The sequence below is a fragment of the Panthera leo genome, chromosome E3 (genome assembly GCF_018350215.1).
Source record: "Panthera leo isolate Ple1 chromosome E3, P.leo_Ple1_pat1.1, whole genome shotgun sequence".
Lineage (NCBI taxonomy): Eukaryota > Metazoa > Chordata > Mammalia > Carnivora > Felidae > Panthera > Panthera leo.
Genome location: NC_056694.1, coordinates 32,404,425 through 32,432,248, shown reverse-complemented (window position 1 = coordinate 32,432,248; position 27,824 = coordinate 32,404,425). Strand labels below are relative to the sequence as shown.

Here is a 27,824-nt window from a genome sequence, read left to right as displayed (position 1 = left end):
GGAGAGAACCATACACAAGAACATCAACCTCCCTGTCCTCAGGGCGCGAAGTTGCCAGTAGAGGAAGACGGACATTCAATAAAGATCTGTACACACGGAAGGACTGTAGACAGAGAGGGACTGATGGAGGTGGTCATTACGTGCCCGTCAGGGTCATAAAAGGAAATAAAAAGGACGCTCAGAGGGCATTGAGGCGCCCTTGGATGAGCAAGCTCACGAAACCGTCACCACCAAAGTCGGGAAGGGCAAGGGGAGAGGGCGAGGAAGGGGTTGGGGAGCCCTGGAGGACCACACACCCTGGCGGGAGAGGGGTGCTGGAAGAATAAACCCCCAACATCCTTCTCTCCCTGCCCTCAGCCTCCCGCTGGTGCCCCCACTACTGGCCGAGCCCGAGTGGGAACCCCATGGAAACGCGGTCTGCAGCAGGCAGTCTCCACTGTGGGACCACCCGCAGGGCGGCTGAAGGATGGATCTCAACGCAGTCCCGGAAGGCTTCTCAGAGGCGGTGAAGCCTAAGCGATTCAGTTTCGACAACAGAAGGTGCTTCCTGCCTGTGTATGGAAATCCTTGCAACATACAACCAACGTGTTGCATGGGGGTCCTCTCTGGGAAGCCCATGAGGAGGAGGGACACACATTTCTCTGAGCGGGCTCCAGGTCTGGGGTCAACCAGACTCGGTACCTTTTTTTTTTAATGTTTATTCATCTTTGAGAGAGAGAGACACAGAGCTCGAGTGGGGGAGGGGCAGAGAGAGAGAGGGAGACTCAGAAGCCAAAGCAGGCTCCAGGCTCCGAGCAGTCAGCACAGAGCCGGACGTGGGGCTTGAACCCAGGAATCGTGAGATCATGACCTGAGCTGAAGTCGCACGCTTAACCCACTGAGCCACCCAGGTGCCTCCACTAGGTCCATTTGTAAGGTTTTTTCTAGCTGGGAAGCCTCCAGTTCTTAAATAAGTCATCTTTATTTTCAGGCAGTAGAGAAAAAAGAGACTCAATTTTCTGAAATAGGAGTCTCTTTTCAGACATTTTAAAGCACGCTTAGATTGCATGGTGAAGAGAAGTTAAAAAACAAACATATAATATGTGATTGTCTTGTCTGTCTTTTGCAGGAGTTAAAAATCAAGCCATAAAGGAGGTCTAAGCCCTCTGGAGATGGGAGAGGGTGCTGTGTCTGATCCTGACCTTTCATCCAACAAAGAATTGAGGCTCAGAGAGGTAAAGTGCCTTTGCCAAGGTCACACAGCTACTCACCAACAGTCCAGGAAGAGGGAGGCACCAGGGACAGCAGAAAGAGACAGCAGATTAACTCTGTCTCCTGCTGCTGAACGGGGCACTGTTCAAGGTCAGGAGCAGCAACCTCTAAGCCCTTGCCCTCCCCTGGAGCAGACAGCTGTGCTTCTGAGAGAAAATAACCAAATAACCTGCTCAATCACACTCTCCCTGGGGGGGATGTGCCAGAGGCAGCTTGTCGGCTGGTGTGCCTCTGCAGGGGGACGTGGTTTCTGGAGCCTGTGTCCTCTAGATGCAGGAGGCAGGAAGGTGCCCAGGTAAAACACACAGGCTTGGTGCCCAAGGTGGGCTCAGATTATCGCTCCTCGGCCTTTTGCCTAAGGTCAAGTGCAACGTGGGCTCAGACGGGTCCAGTCACTTCAACTCTCTGAGCCTTAGCCTCCTCATTGTAAAAAGGGGATAATAATGGTGCCTACCGCCCCCCCGTCCCCGCCCCGGGGTTGTTGAACGACTAAATGTGAAACCCCTATCTTGGCCACCGGCAACAGCAAGCCCTTGATAAGTGTTTATCGTTCACAAGATGCTGTTTGTAAAGTGCAGTGCCCAGCAGGCTCCGGGTCCCGGCCGTGAGCTTTCAGGAAGGCATCCACTTGGGAAGGGAATCGTCCAGACTCCAGCTGCGGCTGAGGGGGCCGAGGCCCCTGAAGTCCTGCTCGCATGGCCAGCCAGCCCCACAGGGGAGTCGAGTCGCCTTGTCAGGAAGAGGAGGAGGGTCCCCAGAAGCTGCTACTGCCGGCAACCCCAAAGCGTCATTTCAACCCTTGGGTATTTCCTAAGGTCCAGGAGGTGGCCCCGGGCTCCAGCCAAGGAGATGACCAAGAAACTCCTCTCCTTTCTTCCCTCCCTCCCTTTCCCCTTCCATTCATTCATTCAACAGTTACTGCACACCTACTAAGTGCCAAGCACAATTTTATGTGCTAGAAGTTTTTCACTGTTTTTTGTTTTTTTTTTTTTAAGAGACCAAAATAGTGGCACCTGGGTGGCTCAGGTGGTTAAGCATCCGACTCTTGATTTCGGCTCAAGTCATGATCTCATGGTTTGGTTCATGAGATCGAGCCCCGAACAGGGATTCCCTCTCTCCCTCTCTCTGCCCTTCCCCCACTCCACACATGCACCCTCTGGTGCGCGCCCTCTCTCAAAATAAATAAACTTTAAAAAAAAAATGAAACCAAGATAGATACCACCCCCCCCCCCCAACCTGTACCCAGAGCACCTCTCTGTCCAGCCATCATGATCCTGACCTTGGACTGCCAATCGGGAAAGCAGGCCCTAGTTCTGCATGAAATTCCATCAACAGTGACATGCCCATGACGTTGTCAGACACACAGAGGCACCTAGCTCAGAGCTGCTGTGACAAGTAAATGGGGTCACGCAGCAAGCACTCAATAAATATTAGCTGCTCTCACTCCCCCACACCAGGCTCTGTGCTCCGCGCTCCCCACACCCACCTTTTTATTCTCATAGCAACTCTGGGAGGTGGGCACTGTTTTTATTCCAGTATAGATGAGGAGATCGGAGCCCAGAGAGATTAAGTACTTTGCCCCAAGCACTAGTGGGGAGGCTGAATCTGAAGCCAGGCATCCACCGGAGGGCATCAGTTACTCTCCCAGCTGAGCTTGAATGCCTCCTCCTTCTGGTTACACCCGTTCTGTTTCAGAATTTGTTTGGTGGAATTGCCAGTCAGGGTGCCCGGCACGCCCTGGCCCAACGGCAGTGGCTGTGGGACCCTCACTAAGCCAATCCCTTGCACCCTCTTGCTGGAATTTGAATCTTGGGTAAAAGGGGGCAAGAACAAAGAGACAGTAGTGCTCTGACAACATAGCTGATGAGCTCTCACTTCCTGGCTCGTTCAAGCTGCCAGGACCTTCCCTTCCAGCCTTCTCCTGGAGTCTGTGGCTCCCCCACAGCCTTCCAGTAAATTCCATCTTGTCTGAAGTTAGCCAGATTTGGATTCTCTGGCTTGCAACTGAGGATCCCCACTCAACCACTTTGCCTCTTACTTTACTGGTGCACAATGACCTTTTGTGGTTCTTGGCAGGAGCAGACCCAGAAGCCCTCAGTTCCACCAAGCTTGGCCAGAGAGGGGGACCAAGAACCCAGGACTTACGTGCCATCGACTTTCTCCATGCCGTGGAAGAAAGTGATGCAGTCTGACGTGTTCCTCAGGTTATAGCACTTCTCATCGATAAACTGGGCCGAGCTCTTGTCCTCAAGGTCCCTCTCTAAAGCGTGCTGAGCATCTCGGTTATCCCTGTGGGGGGCAAGGATTGGTCCGTAAACTGTGCACTTGCCCAGAGTCCCTCACGCGAGGTCAGCCAGGAGGGTGGTGCAGAGCCACTGGTGAAAGCCAAGTCTCTCGACTCCCAGGAGGGTGCTTGATCTACCCTCAATGGCTTCTCCGCCTTTTTCCCACCTTAATGCCCCCACCGCATACCCAGCGCCTCCCTGTACTTCTTCCTTCGCCCCAATCCAAGCAGATCCGTTGACATTTAGAACAGGGATGGGCAAACATTTACTGTAAAGGGCCAAATACTAAATATCTTAGGCTTCGTGGGTCGTATGGTCTCCGTTGCAACTACTCAACTATGCAGGAAAACAGTCTTAGGTCATAGGTAAATGAATGGGCGTGGCTGTGCCCCAATAAAACTTTACAGAAACAGGCTACGGGCCAGATTTGGCCCTCCCAGCTGTACTTTGCTGACCTGACTTACAAGATACGAATTCACACTTTGGAAAAAGCCTGGTGTCAATTTAAATCACTACGCAGATCATTGTGTCTGACCTTCTGCCAGGCACAGAGGGAAAAGACATGATTAAGACCCAGTCCCTACCTTCAAGGTGCTCACAGATTTGTGTAAATTCAGTACAAATGAACAAAGAATGAGAAGGGCAACAGTAAAGGTTTGAAAAGGGTACAAAGTAACACAGAGAAGGAAGCCACCAACTCAGGGTGAGGAAGTTTCTGAGCTGGGTTTCCTAACAACAGTGGACAGGTGAACCGAGTTGGGTTGAGGGGATGAGAATTCCAAGCTCAGGGCACCACGTGTGTAAAAAGCAAAAAAGGTAGAGACATCCAGGTGTTTGGAGACCTGTAACCAGCGTATGAAGGCTGGCAGAATCAGGGACAGGGCGGAGTCAAGGATTTGTGCCGCACCAGGAGCTAGGTGGAGTCAGGAACTAACTGGACAGAGACTGGGGAGAAGTCAGGGATTGGGCAGAGTTGATGACTAGGTGCAGCCAGGGATTGGGCAACCAGGGATGGGCGGAGTCAGGGTCTGGGTTGAGTCCGTGGTGGGTGGAGCCAAGGAGTGGACAGTCAGGTATAGGTGGAATCGGAGAGTGGGTGGAGTCAGGGACTGGGCGGAGCCAGGGACAGAGCAGAGGTGAGGAGAGGTACTTGCACCTGCAGGGTTAGTATCTTGGCCAAGAAGCTTAGATTTAAAGGCCACCGTGTGCCAAACTCCAGACCCTGGAGAACCACTTCCGTGATTCTTGCCGTATTCTCAAAGTACCTGCACTATTATTTACTTGTTACTTTTCTTTTTTAAAATATAAATAAGGGGCGCCTGGGTGGCTCGGTCGGTTAAGCGTCCAACTTCAGCTCAGCTCATGATCTCACGGTCCGGGAGTTCGAGCCCCGCGTCAGGCTCTGTGCTGACAGCTCAGAGCCTGGAGCCTGTTTTGGATTCTGTGTCTCTCTCTCTCTCTGCCCCTCCCCTGTTCATGCTCTGTCTCTCTCTGTCTCAAAAATAAATAAACGTTAAAAAAAAATTTTTTTTTAAATAAAATATAAATAAATGTGTTTTAAAGGGAAAATCTACCTCACTGTCTTGAAAGGAACATCAGTAGCCCTATTAATGGGTCACCTCCAACATAAATACTAAGTAAACATGAACAGAATCCTAGACAGATAGAATCTGTTGTCTCCAGAAGGTTCTAAGCCTGAACCTTTTTGTTTCTCTCTTGATTGAAATAAGATTAGTCCGTGTTAAAGACACACAAGCATTGACTAGGACTTTTGCCTTGAAGTGACAGGGAATAAAGAAGGGAATAACCTTCACTAAGCCAGGTCATGTCTACACCACCTAAAGTGAGTGTGTGTGTGTCTGTCTGTCTCTCTCTGATCTTTACCTCTTTCTGCCTCATCTTTCTTGGTTTCTCTCTGTCTTGGGGACTTTGTGTCTCTCTTTCTTTGTCCCTCTCCCCTGTCTGTCTCTGTTCATCTTTTTTACACTTTCTTTTTCTGCTATGGATCCGGATGCTGGTGAGGGGTTTCAAAGAGGCCAGAAGCAAGGACAGTAAATCCTGGCGGTGCGCTCCCACCTATCAAAATGCTCAGGAAGTCATGCTGGGACAGGAGGAACCATCCTGAGGTTCCTGGGGCCTTCTGAATTAGCAAAGCCGTGGAGAAAGGGGGCCCTGTCCTGCCTAATGAACTGGAACATGAAGACCAGAATGCTAGAAAACATCTATTCCAAAGCATCAGAGGGGACCCAGGGCCTCAGAATCCCTGGTCAGCTGGTCCAGCTTCCTAGCCCATGCTAATAAGCCTAGAGAAAAGGGCTCTGCCTCTGTCTCCCCTCCTTGGCCCATGACATAGAGCCCACCCAGTGCCACGGCTCACCCTGATGGCGGCCTATGAGGAAAAGCTCGAATATGGCCTCTGCCCCGCCAGGAAGTGCCTTTTGTGCTTTGCCAAGGGGCATCTGGTGAGGTAAGGACATAGTTCTGCCCAGATGCAGGCCTGAGGCCCCACCCACAAAACCCTGAGTCAGCAGCCCAGTGCCAGGGCGGCTGCCACCTGAGCAGGCCTCCCCACAGGAGCAAGGCCACACTGAGTTCTACCCCATCAGTGAGGCTGTGGCCAGTTCTAGATTAATTAGGGTGCCCCAGAAGCCATCCTCTGACAAACGGGCCACTGCCCGAGGTCAAACAGCCTCTATGGAGGGTGGCTGGTCCTCAGTCCCAGCAAAGGGGAGGGACGCCTCTCCACCTGCTCTGGTTCTCTCCTCCCACCCTCCCTGCCTGGGCTGCCTTCACCTCTCTGCGTCTGTCCCCAGTCTCCATCTATTTTCCTCTTTCTGTGTCCATTCCTCTCCATTTCTCTGGCTGTCCTTACTCTCCCACATCCTGTTCATTGCTGGGGTCACACCGCAGTCCCCTCCTACCCCCAGTCCTGTCTTAGGATTTCCCTTCTGGGGCCCAGCTCCCCAATTCCAAGTTTCTGGGCTTTTCTTCCCTCTGTTGGCTCGAACTCCAGCCCTCTATCACCACAACACCACGGTCTGCCATCGCTCTATGTCAGCCACAAATGGAAAACCACTCTTTCTTGTCCAGAATGGGTGATCGTAAAAACAAGGGCAAGAAAAATACAATCAGGACATGTGCCTGCCCAAAGCGCTCTCTTTGTTAAAATGTTCCCTTTAGGGGCGCCTGGGTGGCTCAGTCGGTTGAGCCTCCGACTTCAGCTCAGGTCACGATCTCACGGTCTGCGAGTTCGAGCCCCGCGTCGGGCTCTGGGCTGATGGCTCAGAGCCTGGAGCCTGTTTCGGATTCTGTGTCTCCCTCGCTCTCTGCCCCTCCCCCGTTCATGCTCTGTCTCTCTCTGTCTCAAAAATAAATAAACGTTAAAAAAAAAAAAAACTTAAAATGTTCCCTTTAAAATGCAAGTACGTAGGGGTGCTGGGTGGCTCAGTCAGTTGAGTATCCCACTATGGCTCAGGTCATGGTCTCATGTTTCGCGGGTTCGAGCTCCACGTCAGGCTCTGGGCGGACAGCTCAGAGCCTGGAGCCTGCTTCCGATTCTGTGTCTCCCTCTCTCTCTGCCCTTCCCCTCACGTGCTCTGTCTCTCTCTCTCTCAACAAAAATAAACATTACATAAAAAATTTAATGAAAATAAATAAATAAATAAAATACAAGTATGTAATCGTTGTTTTTTTTTAAGCAAATTAATTTACAGACAAACATGCGGCAAACGATAGTGGAACATGGGAGTGGAAATGTCAGAAATCAGGACCCAGGCAAACAAATGACAGAACTCAACTCTGCTTTCGTCCACCCACCTGTGCCTGCAGCCACTGCTGTATTTGCATCTCGTTTCGGACCCCACCACCTCTGACGGCGGCCCTGACCGCACCCTTAGGTCACCGCCCCGGGTGCTCTCTTATCCCCGGTGACTGTCTCCTGTCACAGCAAGCCAGAGCAGCAAGCCCCCAGGGCTCATGTGCAAGCTGCCCGGCACCCCTCAGCATCCCAGCCAGGCTACCCACATGCCCCAGGCAGCTGGAGGGGAGGCTCGGGCTAGGCGGCCAGCCCACCTCTTCCTCTCGGTGTCTGAGTAAATGACAAGGAGAAACCAGCAGAGCAGCGTGGGCTGTTAAGGGTTAAAGGCAGTGCCCAGCTCCTGTGTCAGGAGTCAGGAGGGAAGGCTGCCTCCAGGGGACCCGGGGGCCAAGGGCTCAGCTATGGGCCCCAAGCCCTGTAAAACTCGGGCCTCCTTTTAATTAAGAGGGGAGCCTCCTGGCCTGTCAGGATACTGGCTATGTCATCTTCCAGGAACAAAAAGCCGATTTCTTTTGAAGATCCTGGCTCCGGGCGTCCACCAGATCCCTTCCAGAGATGCCCTGGCCACTCACCTTGGTGCCTGATGCCACACTGCTCTGCCATTTCCCACAGTTCAGAACTCACACGCAGAAGCCACAGGCTAAGAGGGGCCTCAGGGAGGCCGTTTCTTTTGTCATGACCCCAAGGGCAAAATCAGAGCCACCAGGCGGGGCACAGCTGCCCACTGAAATTAGCCACGGGGAGGGGGGCGGGGCAGGCATTTACAGCCCCGAAATTGGCAAATGCTGCAAATCCGAATTTTACTTTCTTTCCCAGAGAGCCTGTTGTCGAACTCTCACCAGCACACGCTGGCCCAAAGAACCACCCAGAGACCGAGAGCCCGACCGCTTGCCCTCGGAAGCCTGGGGAGACCCAAAATAGATTCCAAGAAGGGAGAGAGAAGGCAGCTCTTACCGCATCTGGATATCAATTCTTTGAGCTAGTTTTCTCATGTGCTCTTGGCAACATTTTAGCAAATCCACTTCCTGCAATGAAAAATGTCAAAAAGAACAGCGCCCTTGAGAAGGTCAGGGCGCTCTGCCTCCCCACCCCCCCAGTGGCCCCACCCTCCTACCCCTCACTGCCCACCTTTGACCCCACAGGTAAAAGTTCAGGGTGGGATCCATTTCCTGCCTCATCGTAAGCACGTGATCCCTGGACCAGCCAGCTAAGTGTCAGCTGTGGAGGCTCCACATTCTTTAACTTACTTGCTTCCCTTGTTATATAATTCCAGATTAAAAGAAAATTTAGCACCTGCTATGTGCCAAATGCTCATCGCTAGATTACTTTATCATTAAGTTAAATAATGCATATGATATGGTACAGGGTGTGGCAAATAGTGGCTCAGGAAACGCTGGCTTTTTTAAAAAATTTAAATCCAAGTTAGTTAACATATGGCATAATCATGGTTTCAACAAACGCTAGCTTTTATTATTGTTATTTATTGGTATTATTATCATGATGCCCATTTGGCAGGGTCCAATGGTCTCATTTCTCCCTGTTCTACCCCCCCATCCCCTGCAACCTCGGCCCCCACCGAAGCTTTCTGAGCCCTGACTTTGCTTGGGGTGACATGTGACTTCTGCTCCTGACAGGCAGATCAGAGACCTCTCTGACCAGCGGGGGGCCCCCTCCTCCCCCCGGGGGGGTGCTGGGCAGACCCAGGAGGCACCTTACCTGGATAAGGTTTTTCTCCACATTGTCGTGAACCAAGTCAATCCCTATCCTTTTCTCTCGGTGGTACAGACACTCCAGGGCCACCTGTAGGGAGCAGCAGGAAATAGTGTTTTCCCCGCACCTGTATATAGACCCTGAACGGAGGTGACTCACAAATACATTTGCCATGATCTGTCTTATCCCCGGGAAACCTGGATGCTTCATCACTGTGCATGTGGGTATGCTTCCTGCATGGCTGTGCGCGTGGGTAAGCTTCCACACCCCCCACTTCTCTCTTGGTGGGGACGTGAGATGCCATGACTGAGGATGGGTATGATACTGCTGCATCTCTCACAGATTAGCTGTTTGGGTGAAGTCAGCTCGACAAATGTAAAGCCCTAAAAATACGGTCGATCGGTATTACCTACGCATATACGTGAAAACCCCTTTGTGAAGATCTGTCGGTGGGGGGAGAGCTTTGGAAAGCGATCAGGCCCAAGGGAGACACAGGCAACCCTGTCTCACAGCCGCACACCTGGAGGCTCATGTCGTGGGGACAAGGGCAGAGAGGAACAGAAGACGGGCCTCCGAAGGGGCTGCTCAGGGGAGCTTTCGCAACAGGGGGCTGAGAAAGGGTGGTGATTGGGCTGCCGGCCTGTGATGTCACAAAGAGTAGCAGAAGTGTGAAGGAAGCAGACGAGCACCGCATCTTGGTGCTGGGTGGCAAACACACCTGGGAACTCTGAAAGGAGAGGGGTTCACTGATTTCACAAGGATTTATTGAGCCCCTCTTGATTGAACACCCGATCAAGGTGCTGGGGATACCACAATCAACCGATCAGATGGTCCCTGCAGTAACAGAGAGGAGACAACACACACAAGTAAACACACACAGAGACACAATCCTGTGATTAGGGCTTGGATGAGAACAGTCAGGGTGATGTGAGTGTGTGGGAGGAACCGGTGGGGGGTTAGCCAGGAAGGACTTCTCTAAGGTGGTGACAGACCAAGACCTGAATTAGCAGCAGCAGCAGAGAAGAATGGAAACAATGTGCCCGGAAGAGGGAACAGCAGATGCAAAAGTCCTGAGGTAGGAGGGGAGCACACAAGAAGCCACTAGAACCGGAGACGTGGAGGCTAGTGCGGTGAGCACGGGCTGGGCTGCGCAGGCTCTAGAGCTGGTGACAGAGGGGGTTTTTGTGAGAGAGTGTGGAGATCCAGTTTAATATTTAAAATTGCCCCTCTGGCTGGAAAATGGGAGGGAGGGCAGGAGTGGAGAGGACAAGAAGGAGGCAGTCACCATTGTCCAGGGAGGTGGAACTGAAAGGTCTCGGGAGCAGCAGAACATCATCCTATGTGACCGCAATTAGCCCCCAGGGCACGAGGCAGATAATGCCAGTTCCTTACCCAATGTCCACTCCAGGACCCAGTGAAAACCACTCACTTACCCAGACTCCTCTGCAGCCACGGAACCCATGAGAGTTCTGGCACATGGGCCAGACATGGAAACGCATGGTGCTTCCTTCCAGAAAACTCTCATTCCCTGACACGGTTGCACATTTGCTCTTTGCCCTACCCCTATCTTTCTGCCTCAGACGAGAACATCAAAATGCTCTTTGAAGCAGCAGCAAGCACTACGAGATATGAAATCTCCTTGCAGCAGGACAAAAGCCACATGCTAAGGACAGCAGAGCAGAAAGACGGGCACCTGGGCCCCTTCCGGCATCACGTGGAAGCTGCAGCAGCCCGCCTTGTTTCCCTCTAGAATTCTCATTATGGCAGAACAATAAATTCCTTCTTGGCCGAGCTGCAGGCAAGTACCCATTACATGCAGCCAAAAGCAATCCCAACCGATCTGGGATACAGTTGGAGAACAAGAAGTGTCCAGAATGCCCACATTCAGGTATTTATTCGTCTAGTCAACAAACATTTACTGAGCACCTACTGTGCGCCATGCACTGTGCTATGTTGGGGAGACGTTCAAAGCATTGGCCCAGACCACGGGCAATCAGCACAGACACGCTGCCCGTCACAGCCGGGTATCAGTCTGGAACACACCGGTGACAAGGCAGACAGAAATCCCTGCCCAGGGAAAAAAAACAATCAGTAAATATATGTGCGGGGCGCCTGGGTGGCTCGGTCGGTTGAGCGTCCGACTTCGGCTCAGGTCATGATCTCACGGCTGGTGGGTTTGAGCCCTGCATTGGGCTCTGTGCTGACAGTTCAGAGCCTGGAGCCCGGTTTGGATTCTGTGTCTCCCTGTCTCTCTGTCCCTAACCCACTCACATTCTGTCTCTCCGTCTCTTAAACATAAATAAACATTAAAAAAATAGAAAAATAAATAAATAAGTATATCTGTAAGTTACAGAGGATGTTAGAAAGTGTTAAGGGCTTTGGAGAAAAGCCGGCAGTTAGTTTAAGTATATCCTCTAAAGACCAGCACGTGCGTGCACACACACACACACACACACACACACGCACACACACACGCCTGTGGAATGTCTCAATAAAACCTCTACAGTTCTGATGTAAGCCCAAGGAGCAAAGGAAATCCGGTTCAGTCTCAGGAACCCTGATTTGACTGGAATAATCCTGAGCCGTAGGAACTGATCACAGACGATCACGCAGCTGGAACCCACCTGCAAGGTGCCTGTTGCCTTGACCTTCACTCGGGAGGAGCAGAAAGCCGGGGCTGCATCTCAGCGGCGGCCTCGCCACCCCCCCCCCCCTTACCCACACTCACCTGCAGCGGACAGTTGAGTTCCTCGGCCGCGCACTCCAGTCGCCTCTTGACCGTCTCCATGCTGTGGGTCTCGTTCAGAAGCCTCTCCAGCTCGTAGCCCAGCTCGGACTTCCAGAAGCCAATGTCCGACAGCCGCTGGCCCAGGTTCCGGCTGGTCCCCTCCTGCATCTGGCGCGTCAGCTCGTCCTTGTCCTGCATGAGCCTCATGGAGTCGCCCGTCAGCCGGCTGGCCCACAGCCGTGAGGCCTCGGCCCCTCGCATCTGCAGATCGTTGGACTTGTCCCAGTCGCGTGGGCTGTAGCGGCAGAAGAGCGCCGAGCGGAGCGCCGGCAGGATGGTGGGGGGCCTCAGGGGGCTGCGACACGTGGCTCTCTCGTCCACGCAGGTCTGGGCGTTGGAGACCTTGTAGAAGAGGCTGGGTCTCCATGACTTCAGGTAGCGGTAGCCAGGCAGGGAATAGGGCTGGTAACATTCCTGGGTCTCCGGGGCGGGCCCAGCGGGGGGCAGTGCCCTGAAGGCACAGGCTTTCTTGGGGCCACAGTAACTGGCGGTCTGAGAGGTTCCCAGAAACTCCATCCTCCCCCATCAGCTGCGCTTGGGCAAAACTCTGCAGGGCCACCGCACCACAGGAAGGGGAAGGCTCTTCCCTTAGGGATGGGCAGGACCTCTGTGACTCGGGACTGTTGTCATAAAGCCTGGGGGAGCGGGGCGTTGCTGGGACGCTTGCTCATTTCAGGCCAGCTGGGCCCGTATTGTCCCCATCAAAGCACATGCAAAAAATAATAATAATAAAATAAAGTGAATTGAGTTTCTCAATCCACACAGAGGTGCAAAAATAGCCTTTGTCTATTTTTCCATAACAATCGAATGTGCCTGTCCCATGTAACTGTCTATGGGAGCAAACGTGATGTAATCCACTCTGGCAAAGTCTTAAAGGCTTAGGGCCAGTCTGGTCCAGGTGAGTCGTCTTCTTGTCCTCTTTGTCCCCAAGACGACACCACAGTGGTGCGTCCATGGCGTGGCATAGTACTCAGCAATAAAAAGGAACCTCAAATGTATTAAGCTAAGTGGAAACAGACTCAAAAGACCACGTCCTGTGTGATCCCGTGTAGATGGCATTCTGGAAGGACCGATGCATAGGGCCAGCAGACAGATCAGGGATTGCCAGGGGCTGGGGGAGGGGATAAGACTGACCACAAAGGATCAAAGGAGCGTGAGAAAACGAGAGGGTGGGGACAGCAGGTCGTGTTCTATACCTTGACTGTGGCGGGGGCTATAGTTCTATACCTTGACTGTGGCGGGGGCTATACAATTGTCAGTATTTGTCAAAGCCCACAGAGCTGTCCTCCAAAAAGGGTGACTTTTACTGTACATAAATTATACTTCAGCAAACCTTAACTTCATAAAGGGGGCTGGGGACGGATCGCAAGGCAGAGACCCTGTCTGTCCGGCTCCCCCCTAAGTCCCAGCACCCAGCACGCCGCTGCCTGAATGAATAGGCATCTAGAACCGAGAGGTTGTTGTGCCGGAGAGAGGCTTCACCCTTCTGTTCCACACCAATATTTTGATCCATCAAGAAACTTGCCCCCTTCCTCGGCTGGCGGGAGCGGCAATGAGAGGTCAAGGTACAGAACAAGAGGGGAGCTTGATTTGTGGGGGCCTCTTCCACTTCTGAAATGGGAAAGAAACTAACCTTCAAATAAATGGTCCTTGTCAGTGAAGTGTGACGGTCCATGGGAGGTTTCCCCGACTTGCCTAAAATCTCTACAGTTGATGGTGGCTAGGAGAGACCTAAGGCAGAGAGGAATAACATTAAGCAACTTCTGTACAGCTGATGCTTTACATATACTCATTTATTCTCCCCAGAGAACCTAGAAAGAAAGGCTTAACACCCACCCCTATCTTGTATGGTGGGCTCTCTACCCCCTCCATACTGACCATGCTTACTTTGCAGCAAGCTTTGTACGATCTTTAAGATGAACTCTCATGGGGCACCTGGGTGGCTCAGTCGGTTAAGCGGCCGACTTCAGCTCAGGTTATGATCTCACGGCTCGTGAGTTCGAGCCCCGCGTCAGGGTCTGTGCTGACAGCTCAGAGCCTGGAGCCTGCTTTGGCTTCTGTGTCTCCCTCTCTCTCTGCCCCTCCCCTGGTTGCTCTCTGTCTCTCTCTCTGTCTCAAAAATAATAAACATTAAAAAAAAGAAGAAGAAGAGATACCCCACACAGGAAGGTCCTACACATTGAAGGCAGTCAAGAAACGGACCAAAAAGATTCAGGGTGTTTTGTGAGCACTAAACATTCATGTTCAAAAATAATAATGTGAGCAGTATCTACGATGGGTATAAAGCAAAATTTAGATTCTTCTCATCACCCCTCGCTACTTCCAGCTTTCCCAGATAGAACTACCATTATCAGTTTTTTCTATCTTTCCCGAGATCCACTATGCATGTACAAGCACACACACTCAGATTCTGGTTGAGTTGGGCTGGGGGGGGCCAGAGATGCTGTGTTTCTTACAAGTTCCCAGCTGAGGCTGGTCCGGGGACCACACTTGGAGTAAGGAGGCTCTGAAGGAAGTTTTACAAGGGAAATGACCTTGTTTTCGTGTTCCTTGTCATTGTATCCCCCACGCTTAGTAAAATACCTGGAACGTAGTAGGTGCACGATTTGGGTTGGTTGAATGAATTTAGAAAAATGGATGGATGAGGGGGTGGATGGAGAGACGGACGGATGGATGGATGGATGAGCGAAAAGAACTTCAGAAGCCATTAAGCGAGAAAGAGAAATTGAGGACAGTTGGCCACAGCTCAAGTAAAAAGGAATGGTAAACGTGATAACCCAGTCCTAAAGACTCAGGGAACCAACTTCCAAAAATTTAGCAAGTGAAAATACTAATCAGGTCAAGTGTGGGGCAGTGGCGTTTTCAAGGTCCATCCATGTTGTAGCAGATATGAGTATTTTATTCCCTTTTTAAAAACACTTATTTATTTTTGAAAGAGAGAGAGAGAGCAGGGGAGGGGCAGAGAGAGAGAGAGAGAGAGAGAGGAGAGAGACTCCGAAGCAAGCTCAATGCTGTCAGCGCAGAGCCTGATGCAGGGCTCGAACTCACGAACCGTGAGACCGTGACCTGAGCTGAAATCAAGAGTTGGACGCTTAACCGACTGAGCCACCCAGGTGCCCCTTTTATTACTTTTAAAAGCTGAATAACATTCCATGGTGTGGATGGGCCACTCTTGTTTACTCATTCATCTGTCGGTGGACGTTTAGGTTGTTTCCACTTTTCAGGTATCATGAATAATGCTGTTGTGAACATATGCGTGCGATCCTCTTGACTGTATATCAAGGGGGGGAATTGTTGGGTCCTGTGGTAATCCTCTTGAAGTTACTGTTGAGTTTTAATAAGATGTAAGGTTCAAATTCGCGCATTTTTATTGCTTCTTCTCTATTAAATATAGTACACGTAGAAGTTCATTCAGGGAACCCCTGACTACCCTGTCTGCCCTCCTACATGCAGACTCCCTGTGTTCTGTTTTGAGAGTAAGTTCCTAACGGTTGGGAATCAGGGCACTGTCTTTGGGTGCGGTTTCCGTCTCCAACCCCCCGGCGTGCTTTGTACACCTTTGTTCAGATAGCAGACCAGAGATACGCGAGGAGAGCCGAGATGGGAAGAAAACAAAACTTGGTTACCTCCATTCCGTCATTCTGTGTGACCACTTGTGCCCACAACGGACAATGAATGGTGAAGCCGAGTGTGACCTTTGAGGTGTAATAATTTTATTTGGAAAGAGGACATTTAAATTTTTTTTAATGTTTTATTATTTATTTTTGAGAGAGAGAGAGAGTGAGTGAGGGAGGGGCAGTGAGAGGGGGAGACATAGAATCCAAAGCAGGCTCCAGGCTCTGCGATGCCAGCAAAGAGCCCGACGCCAGGCTGGAACTCGAAAACCGCATTATCATGACCTAAGCTGAAGTCAGACGTTTCACCAAATGAACCACCCAGGCACCCTGGAAAGTGGACGTTTTAGTTCACACATGAAACCTTTCCTGAATGCAGAGCCTTTAAAACTGAGATGTAGGGGCGCCTGGGTGGCTCAGTCGGTGAAGCGTCCGACTTCCGCTCAGGTCATGACCTCACAGCTTGTGGGTTCGAGCCCCAAGCGGAGCTCTGTGCTGACAGAGCCTGAAACCTGCTTGGGATTCTGTATCTCCCTCTCTCTGCCCCTTCCCCTCCCTCATATCAGACCATCTTACTTAGGTGTTGCTGAAGCAGCACAGTCTGGTTAGAACTTTCTGCAGCGATCAAATCAAATCAGCAAGCATTCCTTGGGTGCCCCCTGTGGGTAAGCAGCAATCCTTCACCCGCGCCGAAATTTGTGACCGGAGGTGGCTGCAAGAAGTGCTGAAAAAAACCAGCAAATTGTGGGGAAGATAGAAAATCCGGGAAGAAGCTGTCTTCAAGGCAGCCTCTGTGTGAGACCGTATCTCTCAAAAACAAAAGCGCATTTTACAGTAAGGCATTTCCCCCCCACTTTGAATTTCAAAAGGTATCTTTTTGGCGCTGAGAGCACCAGCCCTGGCTTTCTGGTAATCTTTCTGGGAATCTCCCTGCAGATACATGCCTGCATGGGTGCTAAGTGCATGCATATATGTATCTGTATTCACCGCTGCATTGACTGTGGCAGTGAGAAAAAAAGCAGAACTGACGTCCATCAGTACAGGATGGCTAAATAAAATACAGAACACTCACTGTAAGAAATACGTTGCAGCATAAAGGGTAGATAGGCCTGTAGGTGCCGGTAGGAAGAGATTTCTAAGACACAAGCGAAGGAAGCAAGATACAGGACCGTTTACACGGTACGATACCACTTACAACAGATACATATGTACTTATACAAGCAGAAACACTTCTGGAAGGATACATAGGAACCAGTGTCAGAGTGCTTACCCCTAGCAGGGGCAAGAATGAAATTGGGGGGTTAGGGGCACAGAGGGAGGCTTTTAATTTTTGATTAAGCTATATATGTATATGTATATGTGTGTATATATATATATATATATGTATATGTATATATATATACACACACATACATGTACATATACACACATATGTATATGTGTATATATGTGTGTATATGTGTATATATGTGTGTATATGTATATATATGTATATATGTATATATATAAAACTGCAAATAAAACTATGATATATATAGTTTAATCAGTTAGATTAGGTTAGATTGATTAGATTAAGCTATATATATCATAGTTTTATTTTTGTGTATATGTTTCATATATACTAGCATATATAGTATATATTGTCTAGTGCATATTATATATTATAGTTTATATTTATACTTATAGTTTGCATACTTATAATTTAATAGGACTTCCACATTTGGTCAAGATCACATAATAGAGATTGGCTGTACCCCTCAACTGAAAAAATTCAAAAACACTCAAACTATATAAAGGAATGTTTTTTTTTTTTTGAGAGAGAGAGAGAGAGAGGGCACAAGTGAGAGGCAGAGAGAGAGAAGGAGAGAGAGAGAATCCCAGGAGGGGCGGAGGGACAGAGAGAGAGAGAGAGAGAGAGAGAGTGAGCAATGAGTTTTTAAAGTTTATTATTTTGAGAGAGAGAGAGAGTGATCAGGGGAGGGGCAGAGAGCAAGGGAGAGAGAATCCCAAGCAGGCTCCACGCTGGCAGTGCAGAGGCCTACTCAGAACTCGATCTCCGGAACTATGAGATCATGACCTGAGCTGAAATCAAGAGTCTGATGTTTAGCCAACTGAGCCACCTGGGTGCCCCATAGAGCAGTGATTTTTACGTCAGTGGACATCAGGCCATGAAGGACAGTCATTCCTGAGGGACGAGAAACACACGAAGTGAGTCCAACAGTTACCCCAGCTCACTGCCTGGACACAGATTCCAAGCCACAGCACAGGTATGGGGAGTGCCCTGAATGGAGGGGACAGAGCTGGGAAAGTGGAACGCCAGGGTGGCTGGAGTCTGAAGGACAGAGCTCCAAAGAGGAGAGGGCTACCTAGAGCGAGCTCCGGAGATATGCAGAGGGGGCCCCCTCCAGCAGAGCATCACCAGAGCACAGGTGTGCAGACACAGCCCTGGGCTGGGGAGAGAATCATCCTGAAAGATTAGAGGGAACAAACCCCAGAGCTGGGAATAGCTCTCCATCCCACCAACCACAGTAGAAAATTTCATAATTTGGGCAGCCTCAAGTCAAATACTCAGAAGGGTTTTGCCTCAGTGTTAGGGCAAAATTAGCCACGGACTTAAATACCTCTCTGGTCCTGTCTAACAAAGCTTAAAAGCAAGATCTCAAATGATAAAAATGTTTCTATGGGGCGCCTGGGTGGCTCAGTTCCTTAAGCATCCAACTTCGGCTCAGGTCATTATCTCACGGTTTGTGAGTTCGGGCCCTGCGTCAGGCTCTGTGCTGATAGCTCCGAGCCTGAAGCCTGCTTCAGATTCTGTGTCTCCCCCCTCTCTCTCTGCCCATCCCCCGCTTGTGTGCATGCAGTCTCTCTCTTTCTCTCTCCCAAAAATAAATAAATATTACAAAATGTACTTTTAAAAAATATACAACTGCATTACACATATTCGAGAGGTTAGGGAAAAGATAGGACTCATTGAATGGAAACAGGGCAGATATATATACACACATACACACACACACATGAATTGAACATTGAGAGAAGGAAGTATAATGTCTGAGATGAAAAATACACAAGATGGGATTGAAGGCGTGTTTCAGTTACCTGGGGCTGCCATGACCAAGTACCACACGCTGGGGTGGCTTATGAACAACAGAGACATAGTTCTCACAGTTCTGGAAGCTGGAAATCCAAGATCAGGGTACCAGCCTCCTTGGCTCTAGTGAGGCTCTCTTGCTGGCTTATCGATGTCCCCCTTCTCTCTTTGTCCTCACGTGGCCTTTCCTCGTGTGGAGAAAGTGAGAGGTCTGGTGTCACTCCTTTCTTATAAGGTCCCTAATCCCATCCTAAGACCCTACCTCATGACCACACTTATCACCTCCCCAAGGCCTACCTCCTAACTCCATCACTTTGGGAGTCAGGGCTTCAACATATGCATTAGGGGTGAATCAACATATGCATTAGGGGTGAATGTGGGGGAACAAGCATTCAGTCCATAACGAGGCAGATTAGACAACGCAGAAGAAAAAAAAAATCAGTGAGATTGAAGACACAGCAATAGAAAGTTTCCAACAAGTAACAGAGAAAAGAAAGACGGGGAAAAAAATAAGTATAAAATATTTCTGAGAGAAATGAAAAAGGACCTAAATAGAGAAATGTATTATGTGTGTGGAAGCCTCAATAGCATTAAGATGTCAGTTCTTCCCCAATTGAAAGTTAGAATCAAAGCAAATCCAATGAAAATCCCAGCAGGCTTTTTTTTGGGGGGAGGTGGGGGGTGGGTAGAAATTAATAAACTGATTCTAAAATTTAAATGCAAACTCAAAGGACCTAAAATACCCAAAAACAACTTTGAAAAGAAAAAAGTAGGAGGATTTAGACTTTCTGACTTTGAGACTTATTATAAAGGTACAGTATGGTATCGGCATAAAGATAGACAAAGATCAATGCAACAGCACAGAGTTCCAAGAGATCAATGCAGAATAGAGAATCCAGAAATATACCCACATATTCACAGTCAACTGACTTTCAACAAAGGCACAAAGTTAATTCTGTGGAGGAAGAATAGTCTTTTCAACAAATGGTGCTAGAACAATGGGATGTCCATATATATAAAAAAAAATGGATTTCAACCCACATCTTGCACTGTATACCAAAATTATATACAAAAACTAACTCCAAATGGGTCACAGACCTAAATATAAAGATTCTAGAAAGAAACAGAAAATCTTTGTGACATTATGTTAGGCAAAGAGTTCCCAGATGAGCTGTTGAAAACAATCCATAAGAGAAAAAAACGGACAAACTGGATTTCATCGAAATTAAGAATGTCTCTTCAAAAGTCATTGTTTTTTTCTTCAAGATTTTATTTTAAAAATGTTTTTTAGTGTTTATTTGTTTTTGAGAGAGAGAGAGAGACAGAGTGCCAGCAGGGGAGGGACAGAGACAGGGAGGAAAACGCAGAATCCGAAGCAGGCTCCAGGCTCCCAGCTGTAAGTACAGAGCCTCACACGGGCCTCAAACCATGAACCCAACAGTGAGATCGTGACCTGAACCAAAATCGGACGCTTAACCAACTGAGCCACCCAGGTGCCCCAAGATTTTTTTTTTTTTTAAGTCATCTCTACATCCAACAGGGGGCTTGAACCTACAACCTGGAGATCAAGAATTGCCTGCTTTACCGACTGGCAGCCAGGCACCCCAAAAGACATCCTAAAGAGAAGAGAAAGACAAGCCACAGACTAGGAGGAAGTATTTGCCAACCATATAATTGATAAAGGACTTGTATACAGAACATACAGTATTCTTGAAACACAAAATGAAACACCCAAAAAAGGTTTTTAAATGGGCTTAAGATCTGAACCGACATTTCAGTTTAGAAGATATGCTCACGGCAAATGAGCACATGAAAAGATGTTCAACATAATTACACACTAGGGAAATGCAAATTAAAGCCACAGCAAGATATCACTGTTCACCTACTGGAATGTCAACGTGTTTAATCCTCCCAATAACTAACCCTTTGAGGTAGTTAATATCATTATTGCTATTTGACAGAGGAAGAAGCTGTGGCCTGAAGAAAAGACACAAGAGCTGGTAAATGGGATTTGAACGCAGACACCCGGATTCTAGAACCCTTGTTCTTGGAAGCCTACACCCGAGGAGGCTTCCCTATATACACGAGATCTGAACCTTATTTTTCGCCTCAATTGTATATAAAGTGCCCACGGTGTGTGTAGATAGCTCTTTGTTAGATATTTTTGCTGGATCCAAGGGAAGAGGTAGAAAATTCTCTACACCTAGACTTAATTTTTCCGGGTCTTGCCTGACTACTTTGATCATAGGCGGGAGGAGAGCGCCACCCACTGGCCAAAGGCGGAACTGCAGGCAGCTCCCTTGCACTTCAAAAGGGCAGGTTTTCTCCACCTGCCTGTGTTTAAAATGCTCCCGTCCTGCTGAATGAGCGTCTAAATGTCTAACCAGTTTCACCCAGGTGCTAGTCTTGTTTCATAAACTAGCCTGCAGTTTGATTTCGGGCAACTTTCCCTGCCTAGGCCTCTGTCCCCCCGTTTGCAAAAAAACCTCTGTAGTTCTCACCTACAACCCTAAGTTTACTTAAACACGAGCCTGTATTGGACCAGCTTTGCTCTCGGGATGGTCTGTGCTTGGTGTTTTACCTGAGTTATAGTGTTTTAGCCCCCACAGCAACCTCACGGGGCAAATGCTTTTATCATCCCCATTTTACAAACCAGCAAACGGAGGCTGCAGATAGGAAGGCACTTGGCCAGTGTTATTCACCTCATAAGATTTGTAGTCAGGAGCGGCACCTGGGTGGTTCAGTTGGTTAAGCTTCCGACTTCGGCTCCTGCCATGATCTCACGGTTTGTGAATTTGAGACTCGCGTTGGGCTCTGTGCTGACCGCTCACAGCCCAGAGCCTGGAGCCCGCTTTGGATTCTGTCTTTCTCGGTCTCTTCCTCTCCCCCAGTCCTGCTCACTCTCTCCCTCAAAAATAAACAACAACAACAAAAGAATTGGAGTCAGGATTTTTCCTCCCCTTACCAACAAGGGGCTCCGAAAACCCTAGCAATTTCCAAAGAGAGCGATTAAGGTGTCTCTTGTTATGTTAACGAAGTGATCTCGGACCTCCAGGGGTGGAAGGGGCTGGTTGCCAGGGAACCAACTAAGCGTTTGCGGGGTTAGAACTTTCCATCCCTCCCCACCCAACCCTCCCAACACCTCCCGGGGGCTGGAATTTGAGCCAATCACCAACGGCCAATGATTTCATCTAGCGTGCCTGTGTAATGGAGCCTCCATAACATCCGAAAGGACCGAGTGTGGAGAGTTTCCAGTTTGGTGAACTGGGGAGAGAGCCGTGCCTGGAGAGGACACAGACGCTCCTGCAGTCTCTCCCCGTAACCTCACCCCGTGCATTTCTCCCGTCTGGCTGTTTCTGAATTCTCTCCTTCTATAAAAACAAAAACAGTAATCTGGTAAGTGACACGTTTTTTCTGAGCTCTGTGGGCCGTTCCAGCAAACTAATCGAATCCAAAGAGGGGGAGGTCCTGGAAAAGCTGATTGGTAGCTAGTCGGTCAGAAGACCGAGCAAGCTGGACTTTGGACAGGCGTCTGAGGTCCAAGGAGGTTGGGATCCCCACTCCACAGCCGGGCAGTCCAAAGCACAGGTGACAGCCTAGGCTTGCAACTGGCTTTTGGAGTCAGCGAAGGGGAGGGGTGCGGGGGGGGAGGCAGTCCGCATCCTGCGGAACCAAATGCTATTTCCGGGTAAAGAGCCTCAGAATGGAGAAACTGAGTTGAATTGTTGGACCACCTGGCTGGCGCCCGCAGTGTTACCGGTTTGGGGAACCCGCAACCCCACATTGGAAACGGGGTTCAGCACCCCTTTACATGCCCGGGCCCTTGCCCAGGACTCTAACTTAACGGGTGGTGGGGGGAGCAGGTCCTCGGCAGAGGAGCCCCCAGGTGATCATAGTATGTGGGTAGGTTGAGAAACACGACCTCCAGGAGGTATACACACGCGTGTCCCAGCCCTCCCAGTGCTCATTTGAGCCCTAACAACTTCAGAAGTATGAGACTTGGCTTTCAGAGCAGTTTTAGGCACACAGAACAATTTATCAGGAAGGTCAGAAAGTTCCCAAACGTTCCTTCTCTGCCTCCCCCACCCCAATTTCCCCTGTTATTAACACCGGGCATTGGTGTGGTCATTTGTTACAATTGGTGAACCATAATATTGATACGTTATTATTATCTAAAGTCTACAGTTTGAGTTAGAGCTCACACTAGGTGCTGTAAGGTTGTGAGATTTGACCCCTGCATCATGTCAAGTGCCCACTCTGATGGTGTCACACAGTAAGTTTCCCTGCCCTGAAAATCCCCTGTGCTCTGCGGGTTCGTCCCTCCCTCCCCAACCCCTGGCAATCACTGATCGTTCTGCTGTGTCTCTAGTTTTCCAAACTTATTTTTAAAAGCATTTAAAAATGTAGCTAATTAAATCTTTTGGCACTTGCTAAGTTTTCTACATTGAAAACGACAAAATTTCCAGCTTTCGCTTTGTTGTTTTCGTCCTCATTGCCATCTTCAATCAGGGGGACCGAAATAAAAATCTTAAATTTAAAATCTATCAAACTCCCCAAAGTAAGTAAATGTAAAGGAGATGTAAATATACTTTGAAACGCTGATTCTGGGAAGTTTGTAGCATTCACACCTCCCAAGTTACTAAAACAGAAAACTGGGCACAGGCTTCTGGAACACTCTGTGTTCAGGAAAGGAGAATGCCGTGGATTCCACAGGCCAGAAATGACTTCCGTGGGATGGTGTGGAAAGCTGAGACGTCACAGGACGGGGCAAGGGCCAGCAGGTAGGACATTCCTGTCAAAGGACCTGTGTGAGCCACAGAGTGATGGCTTGGGGTGCCCGGGGAAATGTCTCCTGGAGAGACATTTTAGATAGAGCTTGGCACGCACACTGGCACCCAGCGAGAAGTGGGGCCAGAGGAATAAACTTGGTCATGGAGGCCACTGCAAACCACATCCAGATTGGTGCTAGCCTGGGCCATAGGGAGCCATTGAAGGTGTCAGAGTAGCAGAGTAACCCAGTCTGAACTGTAAGGGGAAAGGACCGTAAGACGTGTAGGAGAGAAACCCCGAAAAACCACAGAGATGATTCTGTGCCGGTCTGGGTTTCCTCTCCTTCCAGCACATGCGACTGACCACACTCCCCACACCTTTTTGGGTATGACCATGTGTTCGTTGGAACGGAAGGTATGCAAATAGAGGACACTTCTGGCTGGAAGCATTTCAGAAGCAGCGTGTACATCACGCTGTTTTTCTTTTTTTTTTTAATGTTTATTTTTGAGAGAGAGAGTGAGAGCGTGTGCGCTCAAGAGAGAACAGGTTGCTGGGAAGGGCAGGGAGAGGCAGAGACACAGAATCTGAGGCAGGCTCCAGGCTCTGAGCTGTCAGCACAGAGCCCCACGTGGGGCTCGAACCCACAAACCGTCAGATCATGGCCTGAGCTGAAGGTGGACACTTGGCCGACTGAGCCACCCAGGCGCCCCCAAATCACACGATCTTTAGAGGCTTGTGTTCAGACAGTGTCGACAGGAGATGGTCGGGCCTCTGTCCTCTGTATCGTCGAGGAACGACAACGAACAGGTCTCTGCCAGTGAAGCTGTACAAGTAGAAGGAGCAAGAAATAAACTGTTGCCTTGAGCCTCTGCGGTCTGGAGGGTGTTCATTCTGGCAGCACAGCCTAGCGAGGCCTGCTAAGGCCCAGGAGGATGAGGTCTGGGAGGAAGGCAGCAAGGAGACATCACTGGTCTATTGCTCCCCCAAACTTGAGGGCTCAAAACAACCAGTGTTTATTTGGCTCATGAGTCTGTGGGTCGACTGGATGGTCCTTCTGGACTCCCACATCCGTGGTCACCTGTGGGTCTGGGTAGGTGGCTCTGTCCCACATCTTACGTTCACAGACCAGCCCAGACATGTTCTCCTGGCGATGGCAGAGGGGCAAGAAAGGCAAAATGGGCAAATGTCTGTTTTCTGTTAGGTCACGTTGGCTAACACATCACGTTGGCAAAGTAAGTCACATGCCTGAGCACAGAGTCCGGGAATAGAAGGCCCTGTTCACAGTGGGAGGGCACAGATGCACCGAGGGGGGAGGAACTGGGGCATTTGGGCAGGGAGGCCATCGCGTCACACACAGGTGTGTGCCATGGGACTTGATCCTTGATCGGACCTGAAGGGAGACCTCAAGAATGTTTCCAGCGATGGCCACCAGTCTTGACCGCCCTCTCTTTTATGCACCTGCCACTCTACCCATCAAGATGTGGCCTCTGTTTCTCTGCCCCTTGAACCTAGTCTGTCCTTGTCACTTGATGTGACCAGCACAGTGTGGGAAAGTGCCCCTGCACCTGTTTGCAGACTTGTACAGCTGCTGTGGAAAGGCGCTGATGAGAGACCTTGTAGAGATACGGGGCGTGTGGAGGGAAATGGAGGCACACCTGAGAATCTTCTCCGTTCTCCTCTGAACGATGCCGCACGAGTGAGCCCAGATAAAAACGGAAGACTCGTGAGAAATAAACCATTGTTTTAACCACTACATATATTTGGGGTGACTCTTTACACAGCAGTGGATGACTGATACAAGGGAGATGGTGAGAAGAAAGCAAGGCTGATGCTCAGAATTTGGACTCAAGTTCATAGGGCAGTGGTGGGACTGTTCTCTGAGATCAGAACTCCGGAAGGAGGAACTAGTTTGGGGGAAAAAGTTGTGGATGGAAGTTGGTTACAGCTGAGGGACACCCATGGAGTAAAATCCATCAGGTGTTGACTGGGAGACATGTGTCTGAACTTAGGGAGAAACGAGCTGGAGACTGGAGAATGTTTCCTCTGGATAGTGGAGGATGCCATCAACATAAAGCTGGTCATCCTGGGAGGATGCGGACAGTGTGACCGGAAATGGGCCAAGAACTGAGTGTTGAGGTGTACTCGTCTTCAGAAGTGGTTCTCAAGCTTTAGCGAATATAATTACTACCTAGTGAGTGGGTAAAGATGAGGAGTCCCTGGCCCAGCCCTTGAAGTTTTTGATTGAGGAGGTCAGGATGGGCCTGGGAATCTGCTTTGCAGCCTAGTTGCTGCCCATCTGCTCCCCCTCCCACAGATGGAAAATTCCATCCCAGGTGAGACAGGAGTTTGGGGAGAGGAGGAGAGACCTAGAGCAAAGCTGAGAGGTTTATTTGATTTTACTTAAAGAAAAGAGTTTAGTTGGAGCACGAGAGGGAGGGAGGAAGAGAGAGAGAGAGAGAGAGAGAGAGAGAGTCCCAAGCAGGCTTTGTGCTCGGCGCAGAGCCTGATGCCGGGCTCTATCTCACGAACCATGAAATCATGACCCGAGCCACAATCAAGAGTCGGACGCTCAGCCAACTGAGCCACCCAGACGCCCCGATTTCACTTATTAGTGTGGAAGGAGATCGTTTCTATAGCCTGGTGGTGAGGAATGAGTAGCGAGACAGGGGTTGAAGAACAGAAGATCTTTCTTCGCTGCCACCGAGCAGACTCGCTGCGTGGGCGGGCCCCTAGGTCACGAGAGACAGAAGAGAGCTATGAAGCAGTAGGGCTGCTGGAAAGAGCTGGGAGGAATACGCTGGAAATGTCTTGGGGGACATCAGTAAGGAAGATCTGAAGTGGGGGGCTGGCCTCAGCCGTCTGCTGTGTGGCCGAGGGGAAAAGGGCCTGTGGTCACAAGAGTCAAGTGAGGCCTGCTGGCTGGGAGGCCCAGGGCCAAGTCCCTTCGCTTCTCTGAGTCTCACAAAGAGGAATCTGCCTCCTGGGTCCCAACGTGTGGCCTAGTGGTCGAGAGCCCAGGCCCTACTCTGTTGGAAGCCCGGCTGTGCAGCCTCCTGCTCTAAGACCTCGGGCAAGTCCCTCTCTCTGACCTTGTCTTATCTGCAAACTGGAGATCCCAACAGTCCCTGCCTAAGAGGTCAGAATTCCTCTCTGGGCTTGTTCACACTGTTCATTCCGTCTGAGACCCCACTTGTCAATGCCACCGCCCTGTCCTAATCTATGTATCCTGCTCAGCTTTAAGGAATTCCTCCCTGACTCTTCCCCGTTTGTGTTCTGCCATAGCATTTATAATTCTGTAACTCCCTGCTTTATTATCTGCTGTCCCAACCAGACGGGCACCAGAGCGACAGGAATCAGGGCACTTTGGTGGCACCAGCACCTCGCACGGAGTCACCTGGCATATGTTACGGATGACCTTGCAGGCTCTGGAGCTGGGAGGCCGAGGTTCATCCCTCTGGCTTCCTTGCCATGAACTGTGTGACCTCAGGAAAAGTAAACTATTTTGACCGTGAGCTTTTCTCCTCCAAAGGCACAATTTTGGAACACAGGTATAACGGATTTAGGCAATAACGATGCTAAAACCAGAGTGGCACGTTGATGAGCAGGCTAGTCACATGCTCTGAACGAATCACCTCCCAATCTTTATTCATTACAAATGGAAAAGGATACCGTTCTCCTCCGGAGTAACAGCCGCTTCCCCAGGTGACCAAGCCCTCACATTCCCACTGGGAATTCGGGGCATCGAGCTGTGATACAACAATAAAGCACATTACTCAAGTATGTTCTGCCGAAAACTTCTAACCTGAATCTAATCATAAGGGCAGGGGATCAGACAAATCAAGATAATGGGGTATTCTATAAGGCAATTGGCCTGGACTATCCAAATTTATCAATGTCCTGAAAGACAAAACAAGGGCAACATGGGAAGGAGGAAGGCTGTTCTCTATTTGAAAAGACTAATGGGGCACCTGGGTGGCTTAGTCTGTTGTCTGACTCTTGATTTCGGCTCAGATCACGCTCTCACAGCTAGTGAGTTCCAGCCCCAGATTGGGCTCAGTGAGGAGCCTACTTGGGATGCCCCCCACCCCGCTCTCCGTTTCATGTGTACCTGGGGGGGGGCTCGCTCTTATAAATTCAAACACTTTTTTTAATTAAAAAAAATGAAAACAATTTAAAAGAGGCTAAAGAGAGAACAAAAGGAAGATAGGACCTTTGATTGGATCCAGGATGGGGATGTGGAGGGCAAGTTTTATCTGGGACCACGGATTAAATGGCTCTTAAATTTGAATATAAAGTGTATGTTAGCTAACAATTTTGCATCAGTATTTCTTGGGTATGAAATGGCATTGAGATCACGTAGGATAATGCCTTTGTTCCCAGGAGATAGGTGCTGAAGAATTCCCAAAGGATCTCTGCAGCTCAGAACTCGCAGCGGCTCAGACAAGATCTGCGCATGCACGCAGCCCTCTTGCTGAGACTTATTTCGCGCGGCTGGAGT

At 49.7% G+C, this 27,824-nt stretch overlaps 1 protein-coding gene across 1 annotated transcript in view; it reads right to left on the bottom strand.

The window, feature by feature from the left end:
* Positions 1-12,431, bottom strand: part of TEKT5 (tektin 5) — a 39,615-nt gene extending 27,184 nt beyond the window's left edge. Inside the window, exons 1-4 of the mRNA XM_042922441.1 lie at positions 11,792-12,431; positions 9,070-9,153; positions 8,308-8,378; positions 3,397-3,540 (exon numbers count right to left, since the gene is read on the bottom strand). Coding sequence (XP_042778375.1) covers positions 3,397-3,540; positions 8,308-8,378; positions 9,070-9,153; positions 11,792-12,367 — 875 coding nt within the window. The 5' untranslated portion in view covers positions 12,368-12,431. The remainder of the gene's footprint in view (positions 1-3,396; positions 3,541-8,307; positions 8,379-9,069; positions 9,154-11,791) is intronic.
* Between the last annotated feature and the right edge of the window lie 15,393 nt (positions 12,432-27,824).